The 13,022-nt window shown below is 36.5% G+C and overlaps 1 protein-coding gene across 2 annotated transcripts in view; it reads left to right on the forward strand.

Moving 5' to 3' along the window:
• Positions 1-13,022, forward strand: part of LOC149794832 (protrudin-like) — a 96,647-nt gene that overhangs the window by 33,188 nt on the left and 50,437 nt on the right. For both annotated transcript variants that reach the window (XM_089964490.1, XM_089964491.1), the window contains exons 5-6: positions 6,397-6,492; positions 12,528-12,640. In XM_089964490.1, the coding sequence (XP_089820616.1) occupies positions 6,397-6,492; positions 12,528-12,640 (209 nt within the window). The remainder of the gene's footprint in view (positions 1-6,396; positions 6,493-12,527; positions 12,641-13,022) is intronic.

The raw sequence follows: 13,022 nt of genomic DNA on the forward strand, positions 1-13,022 counted from the left end.
CTTTTATGGAAAGCACCTTATATATGCATATGTTTATTGGAAACGTAAAGGGAGAATGGAACACAAATATGACATATAGCCTATGGTAAAACCCTTTTATGGAAAGCACCTTATATATGCATATGTTTATTGGAAACGTAAAGGGAGAATGGAACGCAAACATGACATACAGACTATGGTAAAACCCTTTTATGGAAAGCTCCTTATATATGCATATGTTTATTGGAAAGGTAAAGGTAGAATGGAACACAAACATGACATATAGCCTATGGTAAAACCCTTTTATGGAAATTACCTTATATATGCATATGTTTATTGGAAACGTAAAGGGAGAATGGAACACAAATATGACATATAGCCTGTGGTAAAATTCCTTTTATGCAAAGCACCTTATATACGAATATGTGTATTGGAAAGGGACAATGGAAAACAAACATGACATATAGCCTATCATAAAACCCTTTTATGGAAAGCTCCTTATATATGCATAAGTTTATTGGAAAGGTAAAGGTAGAATGGAACACAAACATGACATATAGCCTATGGTCAAAATCCTTTTATGGAAAGAACCTTATATATGCATATGTGTATTGGAAAGGGACAATGGAACACAGACATGACATACAGCCTATGGTAAAATCCTTTTATGGAAAGCTCCTTATATATGCCTAGGTTTATTGGAAAAGGAAAGGGACACTTGAACACAAACATGACATATAGCCTGTGGTAAAATTCCTTTTATACAAAGCACCTTATATATGCACATGTGTATAGGAAAGGGACAACGGAACACAGGCATGACATATAGTGTATGGTAAAACGCTTTTATGGAAGGCTCCTTAGATATGCATAAGTTTATTGGAAAGGTAAAGGTAGAATGGAACACAAACATGACATATAGCCTCCGACCTAGACAGGCAATATATCTCTAATAAGAGTACCCCTGTGGGCCTTCAGAGATTATTTCTCTCATGCCTTTAAGATCAGTACCTCTGTGGGCCTTTATTCATGGATAGACAATATTTCTTTCTTGCATTTATTGGCAGTACCCCTTGGGGCCTTCAGAAATGGACACAATATTTCCCTTGTGAAGTTAATAAGAGTACCCTTGTGGGTCTTCAGACATTGACAGGCAGTATGTCTCTATTGCCTTTAATACCAGTACCCAAGCATGCCTTTAATATCACATGCAGTACCCTTACGGGCCCCTCAGAATAAAATAACTGCATTGGTGGCCTAGTGGTTAGAGCATCCGCCTCGGATGCAGGATGTCGTGGGTTCGATCCCTGACTGAGTCATACCAAAGACTTGTAAAAAATGGTACTAACAGCTGCCTTGCTTGGTGCTCAGCATTAAGAGGTTAGTGTTAGGACTGGTTGGCTTGGTGTCAGGATAATGTGACTGGGTGGGACATGATGCTGCATGTCTGTGGCATGATTCCCCAATGCTAGACATCACTATAAACTGCCCCACACTGCAGATATCATAGTGATGTGACCCTATTTGTTTTTAAAGCTACATTAAAAATCCAAATCACACACACTCAGAATAAAATATGGTTTTAACTGTGCAAGTATTTGAGTTGCAAGGAGATAGAAAAAAGAAAATAAATTGCAAGCTTTCACACTTTAAATGAGAACTTTGATAAAGGTATCCACTATAAATGTCAGGTTGATTCTGAGTTTTAAAAAATCAGCAGGGTATATCTATAGATGTTGATGACAAAACTCGGAGAATGTACAAAACAAGGCAGAGAGGATCCCAGTCCTTAGTTTTCATAAAGTTCAGGAGACGTCCAAGTTGTGATGCATTAGTTAATGCTCCATGATTTATTTTGGATTGATGATCCCATATTGTATGAAAATTGACCAGTTGGAAAATGTCGCTTCGAAACAAGATGCAGAAACTTCAAAGCCTGTAAAATGGCCTCACATTAATACCAGTCATTGTATTTAGGCAACCATCTTTACTGCAATAAGTTGTGCACATGGCTCATAAATCTTGAAAAGTCCTTGAATATGAGCTTGAAAAATCCTTGAATATGAAGGGCAACCTTGAAAATACTTAAAAGTTGATCGTGTCCCAAAATGCCATTGAATTTATATTTTAAAAAACCTGAAATATGTCCAAAAAACCATAAATTTCTTTGAAGGCATACAAAAATTATTCCTTTCAAACTGAATAAATAATTTCATCACAGATTTTTTTTATTTACATGTTTTCCAAGAAAGATGTATTGAACAGATAAATAAAATGGGATAAAATAGCTAAGTAACACCTGACATGTTTAGTTTGGCACTGTCCCTTTGCTGTGGTGGCATGCTGATTAATGGGTCATTTGAAAGTGTCCCTTTGCTGTAGTGGCATGCTAATTAATGGGTCATTTGAAAATGTCCCTATGTTGTAGCGACATGCTAATTAATGGGTCATTTGAAAGTGTCCCTTTGCTGTTATGTCATGCTAATTAATGGGTAGTTTTTGAGTGTCCCTTTGTTGTAGTGGCAAGCTAATTAATAGGTCTTTTGACAGGGTACTTTGTCTGTAGTTGCTACTAATTAATGGGTAGTTTGGAAGCATGCTTTGGAAGTTGCAAGCAAGTTAATGTGTTGTTTGGCAATGTCCTTTTGCTGCAGTGGCATGCTAATTTTGTATGTTTAATTTATTTTGTGTGCTTGACCTTTGTGATAGATTTCAAAGTAGTAATGGCCTACTCGATTTTTGTCAGTTTTTAGTTGTGTTCAGATATAATTTGAGAGGAATCATTTATATTGACTTACTGGTTTAAAACACTATTTTTAGTTTAATGTGAATTCATTCAAAGACATTCTGGATTCTATCAGTGTGATACACCAAGAGTGTCAGTACATCAACCTATTCAAGACTATTGGTGCATCAGTACATTCATTACTGGAATTCATTTTGAACTTTCTATACTTTTGGAGTTGTGATAAGTTCATCTTAAATATGCACTTTGTAACTTAGAAAAAGAAATGTATTTGTTGGTTTTAATAAACTTGCTGGTTTTGATTATTTCTATTACTTAATTTAAGACCATAGCATCATTGCACTAATTTATGGGTAGTTTTGCAGTGTCCCATTGCTGTAGTTGCATGCTATTTTATGGGTAGTTTGGCAGTGACCCATTGCTGCAGTCACATGCTGATTTATGGGGGTAGTTTGGCAATGTCCCATTGCTGCAGTACCATGCCAATGTATGGGTAGTTTGGCAGTATCCCATTGCAGCTGTAGTTGCATGCTAATTTATGGGTAGTTTGGCAATGTCCAGTTGCTGCACTGGTATGCCAATTTTATGGGTTGTTTGGCAATGTCACATTGCTGCAGTGGCATGCAAATATATGGGTAGTTTTGCAGTGTCCCGTTGCAGCAGTGGCATGCCATTTATGGGTTGTTGGCAATGTCCCATTGCTGCAGTGGCATGCCAATTTATAGGTAGTTTGGCAGAGTCCAGTTGCTGCAGTGGCATGCCAATTAGTTATGGTATCTTTATTCTTCTTTTGTGCTTGTTCATGCATTTATAAACAAAGCAACACGTGAAGAAAGCTCATTGAACATTTTTGAAAATCATTGAAAACTCCTTCATAAGTCATTGAACAGAAATGTTAGCATGGTTGTATGAACCATAATGCTGGACTCAAAGTTTGTCGTGTATTATTATTATACAATATTAGTGCATCACAATGAGCTGTCAGGGAAAGGTTATATAATATGCATCTTCAGAACAAGGAAGGCAGAGTCATGATTATGCAATTTTAGTACCCAATGATTTGAAAACAAAAAAGGCAGGGATATTGTGTAATTTTACTGCCCAGTTATTTGAAAACAATGTGCATAGAGTAAAGACTGGGAATTTACCCTAGGAAGTAACTGTGCTCCCCCAGCTGAGCCATTGAGTGATCATTTTACTGATCTCTGCATCACAGAATAAAACTCTGGAGAGATGTAATTAATTTATCAAATGAGTCTAAATAGCAAACAGGTCAGCTGTAGGAAGGACTTCCTATGTGTCTCACAGCTAAACTGCTCTTTGTTTTATCTGAATATGAGCATTCATTTTTCGCATTTGTTGGGGTGCACATTGCATATTTATTACAATGCTGTAATTAGTTATTATAGAATTGTAGATTATGATATTGTTCTTGGTGATTTGGGGTTTAACACCATATTTCAGCACATGATAACATGGCCGTAATTGGTGGCCAGTATGTCTGGTGGAGGAATAGCCCAGAAAAATCCTTAGAAGAACCACTAATGGGAAGCTACTGACAAGCTTTCCCACTTCCCCATGCTGGCCAAGTCTGAGAATCAAACACACATGGACAAAGGTGAGATGTCAGTGATCTGTAAAGGTGAGCACCTTTGACCACTTGGCTATCCTGTGTCGTGTACAAGTAAAACATGCAAGTTTACGTAAGCAACCTTTTAAAATAAATGGTAATTTTGCAAATTTACATGAGTGCAAAGTAAATTTGTGAAAATAATTGAATTTTTTGTATCCTGTTTATAGGACATTCTTATTTTGACATAAATTTACCAGGTTGACATCTAAGGAAGAACCATATCAATTTGGGGGTCAAAAGGTCACAGATCAAGGACACTGGCAGAACTATCAACAATATTTTCATTGCAGTGTCTCGAGTTCTCCACTATCTACAGTTGCCAGCTTTATGGATGATTTGCACTTGTAGAAGGGAAAACATGTTGATTTTATTGTCAAAGGTCAAGGTCATTGTGACTGAAAGAAGAAAATTGTTTTGAGACAATAAATCAAGTTCTCAGTTGTTTACTGGTACACATTTTGTATTAAGCTTTTACTTGGGGTAAGGAAGAAGCCTATTTATTTTGGGGATAAATGGGTAAACAGTTAAGGTCTTTGATTAAAACTCTGGCTGAATCATACCAAAGACTTTTAAAAATGGTGTCAATGGGTCAAAGGTCAGTGACACTTTTACAAAGAAGAAAGTGGTTTCTGCACAATAAGATTGATTCCACATCCATTCTTTGACCATACTCTGTGGATGACTTGCGCTTGGGGTATGGAAGAATCCTTTTGATTTTGAGATCAAAGGTCAGGGTCAGTGTTGAAAAAAGAAAAATGGTTTTCTCACAGTCATACAAGGTCTAAATCATCAAAACTAGACCCAACTTTGTTGATGGCTTATTCATGGTGTAAGGAAGAAGTTTTGTGATTTTAAGATCAAAAGTCTAGATCATTGTGACTGCTGGAAGAATAGTGGCTTCTGCACACAGATTTCAGTTATCATCATAGAAGACTGACATGGGGTGTGGGCATGACATTTATCTTCATAGAAGACTGGCATGGGGCGTGGGCATGACAGTTATCTTCATATAAGACTGGGGTGTGTGAGCATGACAGTTGTCTTCATAGAAGACTTGCATGGGGTGTGGGCATGACAATTGTCTTCATAGAAGACTTGCATCGGGTGTTGGCATGACAGTTATCTTCATAGAAGACTGACATTTGGGTGTGGGCATGACAGTTATCTTCATAGAAGACTGGCATGGGGTGTGGGCATGACAGTTATTTTCATAGAAGGCTGGAATGGGGTGTGGACATGACAGTTATCTTCATATAAGACTGGCATGTGGTGTGGGCATGGCAGTTATCTTCATAGAAGACTGACAGGGGGTGTGGGCATGAGTTATCTTCATAGAAGACTGACATGGGGTGTGGGCATGACAGTTATCTTCATAGAAGGCTGGAATGGGGTGTGGACATGAGTTATCTTCATAGAAGACTGACATGGGGTGTGGACATGATAGTTATCTTCATAGAAGACTGACATGGGATGTGGGCATGACAGTTATCTTCATAGAAGGCTGGAATGGGGTGTGGACATGACAGTTATCTTCATATAAGACTGACATGGAGTGTGGGGATGACATGCTGTTTGTGATACTTTATTCTTCTCTTGCATTAAGAGTTGCTGTTTACAGGTTAACCCTAGTGTAAAAGCTTTGTCTGTATAGGCATGCTATGCTCGTGGAACTTGGTCAGTGTGTTCATTGCATAGTTATCAACCACAGTGGGCAAAAGTTGGTCACTGTGACCACCTTTTACAACACTAATGACTTGGCAGATATCTATTTGTAAGTTTGCTATCCACTTGGAACTGTGCCAGGATGTTCCATACGTTATTGTGCCCCATTGTCAAATGAAAGGTAGGTCACAGTGACCAACTTTTCGTACATTTGTGACTTCAAGTGCCAGACAGATACTATTGTACAGGTGTGCTTGGTTGTCTCTCTTACAACTCCTGTTAAATTTTTGGAACCAGAGTAGTACAATTTTTAAATGTACCTACAATCTGGAATATTCACGCAACATTTAATATTCAGTATGTTTCTCTTTTGCAGCTTGGTGCAGATGCATGATTTTATCGTGAAATGCAATGATTACTTGAATCACTTTTATGCCATACTGAAATGGGAAGTGACAACTCCAGCTTTTAGGTATGTATTTTATAATTTTTTGATATGTTGTTTCAAAATATTTTCATTGATAATATTATGTATAAGTATTTTGACCACATTTATTAATATTAAGGTAGGTCACAGGTGAAAGGCCAGTTTATAATGCATCTTAAATTGCTGTTGATTTCCCAAGATGTCATATGCTTTTTTGTTGACATTATCCTTTTCTTTCACAGTATTATTCATACATTTACTATAATTGTATTAAATTTTATATTTTATTATAGTATGCTTGATCCTTGGACCTATCTGTCTGTTGATCAGTGTTTCATTTTGTGCACAATAACTTGAGTTGTTTATCAGTTACAATTATCAAACTTTATGCATGATTTGATGAAGAAGAACCCTATTGATTATTGGTCCAAACATCAAGCTCACTGTGACAGACAGGAGGAAAATGGTTTCCGCACAGTAACATTAGTTCTACTTCCCATACTTGGACCACTTTTGGATGGCTTGACATGGAACATGAGTACCATGTGTCAATGAGTACAGTGAGGAATATTAGAAATGGAGCATGTATACAATGAGTGAAATGAAGGATATTATATATGGAGCATGAATACAATGTGCCAATGAGTACAGTGAGAAATGTTAGAAATGGAGCATGAATACCATGTGTTGGTCAGTATAGTGAGGAATATTATACATGGAATATGAGTACAATGTGCTAATAAGTACAATGAGGAATATTAGAGATGGATCATGAGTACAATGTGCCAATGAGTACAGTGAGGAATGTTAGACATGGAACATGAGTACCATGTGTCAGTGAGTATCATGAGGAATATTGGAATTGGAGTATGAGTACAATGATGAATATTAGAGAGGGAGCATGAGTGCATTGATGAATATTAGAAATGGAGCATGAATACAATGAGTACAATGAAGAATATTATACATGGAGCATGAGTACAATGTGCCATTGAGTGTAGTGAGGAATGTTAGACATGGAGCATGAGTACAATGTGTCAATGCATACAGTGAAGAATATTAGACATGGAGCATGAGTACAATAAGCATAGCAAGCAGTGTTAGAGATTGAGCATGAGTGCCATGTGTTGATCAGTACAGTGAGGAATATTATGCATGGAATATGAGTACAACATGCCAGTGTGTACATTGAGGAATATTAGAGATGGAGCATGAGTACATTGTGCCAATGAGTACAGTGAGGAATGTTACACATGGAACATGAATACAGTGTACCAGTGAGTACAGTGAGGAATATTAGAATGGAGCATGAGTACAATGTGCCAATAAGGACATTGAAGAATTATACATGGAGCATGAATACAGTGTTCCAATGAGTACAGTGAGGAATATTGGACATGGGGCATGAGCACAATGTGCTAATGAGTACAAAATGGAATATTAGAGATGGAGCATGATTATAATGTGCCAGTGAGTACAGTGAGGAATATTAGAAATGGAACATGAGTACAATCTGCCAATAAGTACAGTAAAGAATTATACATGGAACATGAATACAATGTTCCAATGAGTACAGTGAGGAATATTAGACATGGAGCATGAGTACCATATATTGATGAGTACAGTGAGGAAGATTAGACATGGAGCATGAGTACAATGTGCCAATGAGTACAATAAGGAATATTAGAGATGGAGCATGAGTATAATGTGCCAGTGAGTACAGTGAGAATTATTAGACATGGAGCATGAGTACAATAAGCCAATTAATACAGTGAGGAATGTTAGAGATGGAGCATGAGTACAGTGTACCAATGAGTATAGTGAGGAGTATTAGAGATTGAGCATAAGTACAAAATGTGCCAATGAGTACAGTGAGGAATATTAGAGATGGAGCATGAGTATAGTGTGTCAATCATAGTACTCTTGTTCAGTTAGAGACAGAAGTTACAATCATATCTTGTCTCTGTTCACTGTCTGAGTTCATGGTACTGTGAGACAGTAGGGTAGCAAATGATGTATTGGGAGTGTAATAATGCAGTTATTAAAGCAGTGCAGTAAACTTTGATTTTATGAATGCATGCATGAGGAATCACTGAAAGTTTTTTTGTTAATCATTTAATGATTAAGATCATGATAGAGTGTTTCTGTCTAAAAACACGTTTAGTTGAGACAGTAGTAAAATCAGTTAAAGAATTAATTTTATCATGTATTAGTTTTTTTGCTTTATTCATAATATTTTAGAATACATATTAGTTTTATCTATGTGTAAGTAGGATTGGTTTTATAAATAAGCTTAACATCTGAGATGAAGTACTTTTTTCCAAGCCTCTGTAATGATATCCTAGATAATGTAAGCAGAAGGTGTAGCCACAAATCATGAAACTTTGATTTATTGGCCATTTATTTACCACTTAAATTTTGTTTGGTCATGATTGCAACAGATAGGTCCATGAAGATGCCAAGTGATGACATCAAGTTATGATGTACGGCTATACCAAGTTTTATGTGTTACTTTCTTGAAAAGTTTGCAAGTTACAGCTGCAAACAAATATAGCAATGTCCATCTTTGACCTTGAAATCAAAGTGGCAACTTTTGTACCTTGTCTTATATATGGGTAAAAGTTTACTAATTTTCTTTCCACTTCTTTATCATATCCGTTATAAACAGCACACTAAATGTAACGTTAACCCCAAAAGGAATGAAGACACACTCTAGTATGTAACATTACCCAACCAGATTAGTTTCAATAAACCTTCCAAAACAAAATAATTTTGTTTTCCCTAAAATTAGCAATACCTGGTGGTGGTGGCAAGGGGAGGTAATGGGAAAGGGTTATTGCCCTTTGTATGATATAAGTGGATAAGGTAGTTTTGACATTTTGTAGGACTTGATTTGGGAGTTAGTAAACTTATATCCCCTAATGTTAATGCTATTAGGTAATTATTTTCAGAGAAACTTAATTAGTTTGCTTGTTCAAATTTTGCAGCAGCCCTTCTTTGACATTCAGCATAATGACCCATTTTTCTGAGTTTGAAGGATCTATTTTGCCATATTTATATATTTTGTGATTGTGCCCTGTTGGCTCTGGGTTATACAGATGTTGAATCCATCCTTGCTACATGTTGAAAAAGAGAGTAGCTAACCTGTTTATGTTTATCATAGGATATCACCCTCAATAACTTTGACATGAAAAAAACATTAAATGGATATAAATCTCTGTCCCACTTGTTAAGCTGTTGGGTGGGTGGTATGCTCTGGAGTGGATGGGGAACACAGGTGATGAAATAATAATTTTGCACTTTGGGAAAACTAACCAAAACTTAAACCAGTAGTGTAATACCTGGTCTCAAAAGGACAAGGACACTGACTTGGATGAGGAAACTTGACCATATCAGTTCAATTAGCCAAGATTTCTCATCATTGAATCCCTAAATTAGCCGAGCTGGCACCTTTTGTGCAAGCTAAAGGACTTTATGGCTTTGCTGGAGTGCCAATAAGTGTAGAATTAGAGTCAACTACTTGTAGACCGTGGCTGCAGAGTTCACTCTGACAATCTACATATATATATCTTTTGTGCATTATTTTAATGATCAGTGTTTGTATGAGTCATTCATTCATAAGTTCCAAGGTTGTACTGTACTATTAGTCCAGGTTAATATACCATGATCTGACTTCAGGACATGGGGGCCCTGACTGGCCAAGTGGTCTAAAGTGCTCACCATTTCCGGATCACTGCCATCTCACCTCTGTCTATGTAGGTTCAAGTCTCAGGCTTGGCTAGCATTGGTAAGCTTGCAAGTAGCTTCTTGAGGGTCATAGGATCTTCCCGGGGTTTTCCAGGGTTCTTCCTCTAGTAGTTATATACTGGCTGCCATGTATAGCCTATCTTGTGCTGAAAAATGCAGTTAAACCCTACAACAACAACTTCAGGGCATGAGTTTTGGAAAGGCCAGGCTGACCTAATTCCTGATTGTTTAACAGCTGATCTTGTTTATGAGTTGAAATTGTTCTAAAAAGAATATGCATCATTCATTTGTTTCTGAAGCCAAGACTTAGCTTTGTATATTAGAGAATTATTACAGAGTATTAGGTATTCTTAGTACTGTACGATAAGTCATGGAAGATATTTAGTTGTGTTAAATTGAAGGGATTCATTTATTTAATTCAATCATTCATTGGAATTATAAAGTGCATGGATTAGTAGGAGTAGTAGAAGTACTAATTCATTGAAAGAGATTTTGGTGACTAAATCATGGTGATTCCTTAGTACTGTTGGCACATAAGGACAATTGTGGATATCATACGGAATACCACTGGAACACATTATGATTACTCAATACTTTTTTTATTTAATAAGACGTTTAGGAATGATTAGGATTTAATACACAATAATGTAAGTTATTTTTTATTATTTTTTTCACTTTGTATTTTAGGGAAATATATTTTCAGTTCATAAAACTTCTTGGCCTTTGCTCTTTTTTATTACTTAGTTTAAAGCCATAGAATTAACACCACACAAATCTCTTAACTTGTCAAAAGTTGTTGTTCTTTTTTGATATTTTAGATGACTGTGGTGAGTATGGGATGCCTAAAATTGTCAGAACAGTTCACAAGTGAAATGAATCAACCTTTTCCATAATGGCAATTTGATTCCCACAAACACTTATTTCCTGATGTTTGACTGCACCACAAGCTGGATTCTTGAGTATCCCTGTTTAACCTTTAATTCCTAATTCTTTTCAGGACACACTGTACTAATTGTATGGAAAAATGAGTACCAGTCTGGAAATGGGTCAAGATAAAATAGAGTATATATAGGTTTGACTGTCCAGGATTGGTTGATAATCAAGTTAAATTTGAGTAAAATAATCTTTTGAGAGTTTATCCTAGTTGTAACTGAAAAAGAATAGAGACATCATTTTATTGATGAATTTCAGTCCCTTAACAGTCTTGAGTTTGGACACTTATGACTGAAATTAGCACCCAACTCTTTGATGTGGAATGAAAGCACATGTTTCAAATACATGTAGGTCCAGAAAATGCAATGGTTCATGTTATTTTCTCAGCACACAAGCTCTTATCTAGGATCCGTCAATACCGATAATATAGTTTGGTCATGAACTCTCAGAAATTTTAAGTTATTGGAATTTTAATATCATGGTGTTTGCATAGGTTTATTCTGGGAACTGAATTAATACCATGAGTTCTGCAGTGTTTCATCTGTTAGACATAGTCACCACAAAGTTGGCTGCAAGAAGAAACCAATCTATTCCAGAAATGGTTAGTCATCCTGCCAAAAGAAAATCTCTAGAGACTGCTACAAGTGCAAACAGCCAGGCAGAACATTGTATTCTAGAGACTGCTATAAGTGAAAACAGCCAGGCAGAACACTGTACTCTAGAGACTGATTTAAGTGCAAACAGCTAGGCAGAACATTGTATTCTAGAGACTGCTATAAGTGCAAACAGCCAGGTAGAACATTGTACTCTAGAGACTGCTATAAGTGCAAACAGCCAGGCAGAACATTGTACTCTAGAGACTGATTTAAGTGCAAACAGCCAGGCAAAACATTGTATTCTAGAGACTGCTATAAGTACAAACAGCCAGGCAGAACATTGTACTTTAGAGACTGCTATAAGTGCAAACAGCCAGGCAGAACATTGTATTATAGAGACTGCAATAAGTGCAAACAGCCAGGCAGAACATTGTACTCTAGAGACTGCTATAAGTACAAACAGCCAGGCAGAATATTTTTCATACTCTAGAGACTACAGAAGTGCAAACAGCCAGGCAGAACATTGTATTCTAGAGATTGCTATAAGTGCAAACAGCCAGGCAGAACATTGTATTCTAGAGACTGCTATAAGTAGCTCTGTAGTAAGCTATGATCTTTCCTGAGATCCGGAAATTTATTGAAGCCACAGGTACATTTAACACAGAGAGCAGAACCCATTCTTTGTGATTAAAGCAATGAAGTATGATTTAAGATCACCTGTTTATTTTCTTCAGTGTGCGTATTTTATGCAGAAAATGGTATGAAGCCAAGTTGCAGCTGTCATATTTTATTTTTCCTTTTCAGGTTCTTCATCGAGTTGTGTGGATTTCTTTTGTGCTTGGTGGTGATGCCCATCAGATGGAATTTTGTCATCTTTACCAACTGGTTTTTCCTGGCCAGTGAAGATGTGTATTACTGTAAGACCTTAAGGAACATTTAGTGTCTGCTGCATGTTTTTGGTTTGGAGGGATCTCTTCATGTTCATGGCATATTATCCATTCACTTTTGCTAAACATAGTTTGCATTACTAATAATAGTAACCAAATGAATCATCTTAATACAGTTGAACATTAATTATCTGGATGTTGATTGTATGGACTACTAATTAGTACCCCAAATGCTTTTTCTTGTGTGTCTATATAATAATAAAAATTGTTCAGATCACAGTGCCAACACAGATTAGTGAAATTTAAATTGATAACCAAACATGATCTCATACAGTTATAATTACAGTCAGATATGATCTGATATGGTTATAATTAGTCAAATGTGATCTCATACAGTTGTGATTACATTCAA

Source organism: Sinohyriopsis cumingii, chromosome 7 (assembly GCF_028554795.1).
Source record: "Sinohyriopsis cumingii isolate HCF-2022 chromosome 7, ASM2855479v2, whole genome shotgun sequence".
NCBI classification, from domain to species: Eukaryota; Metazoa; Mollusca; class Bivalvia; order Unionida; family Unionidae; genus Sinohyriopsis; species Sinohyriopsis cumingii.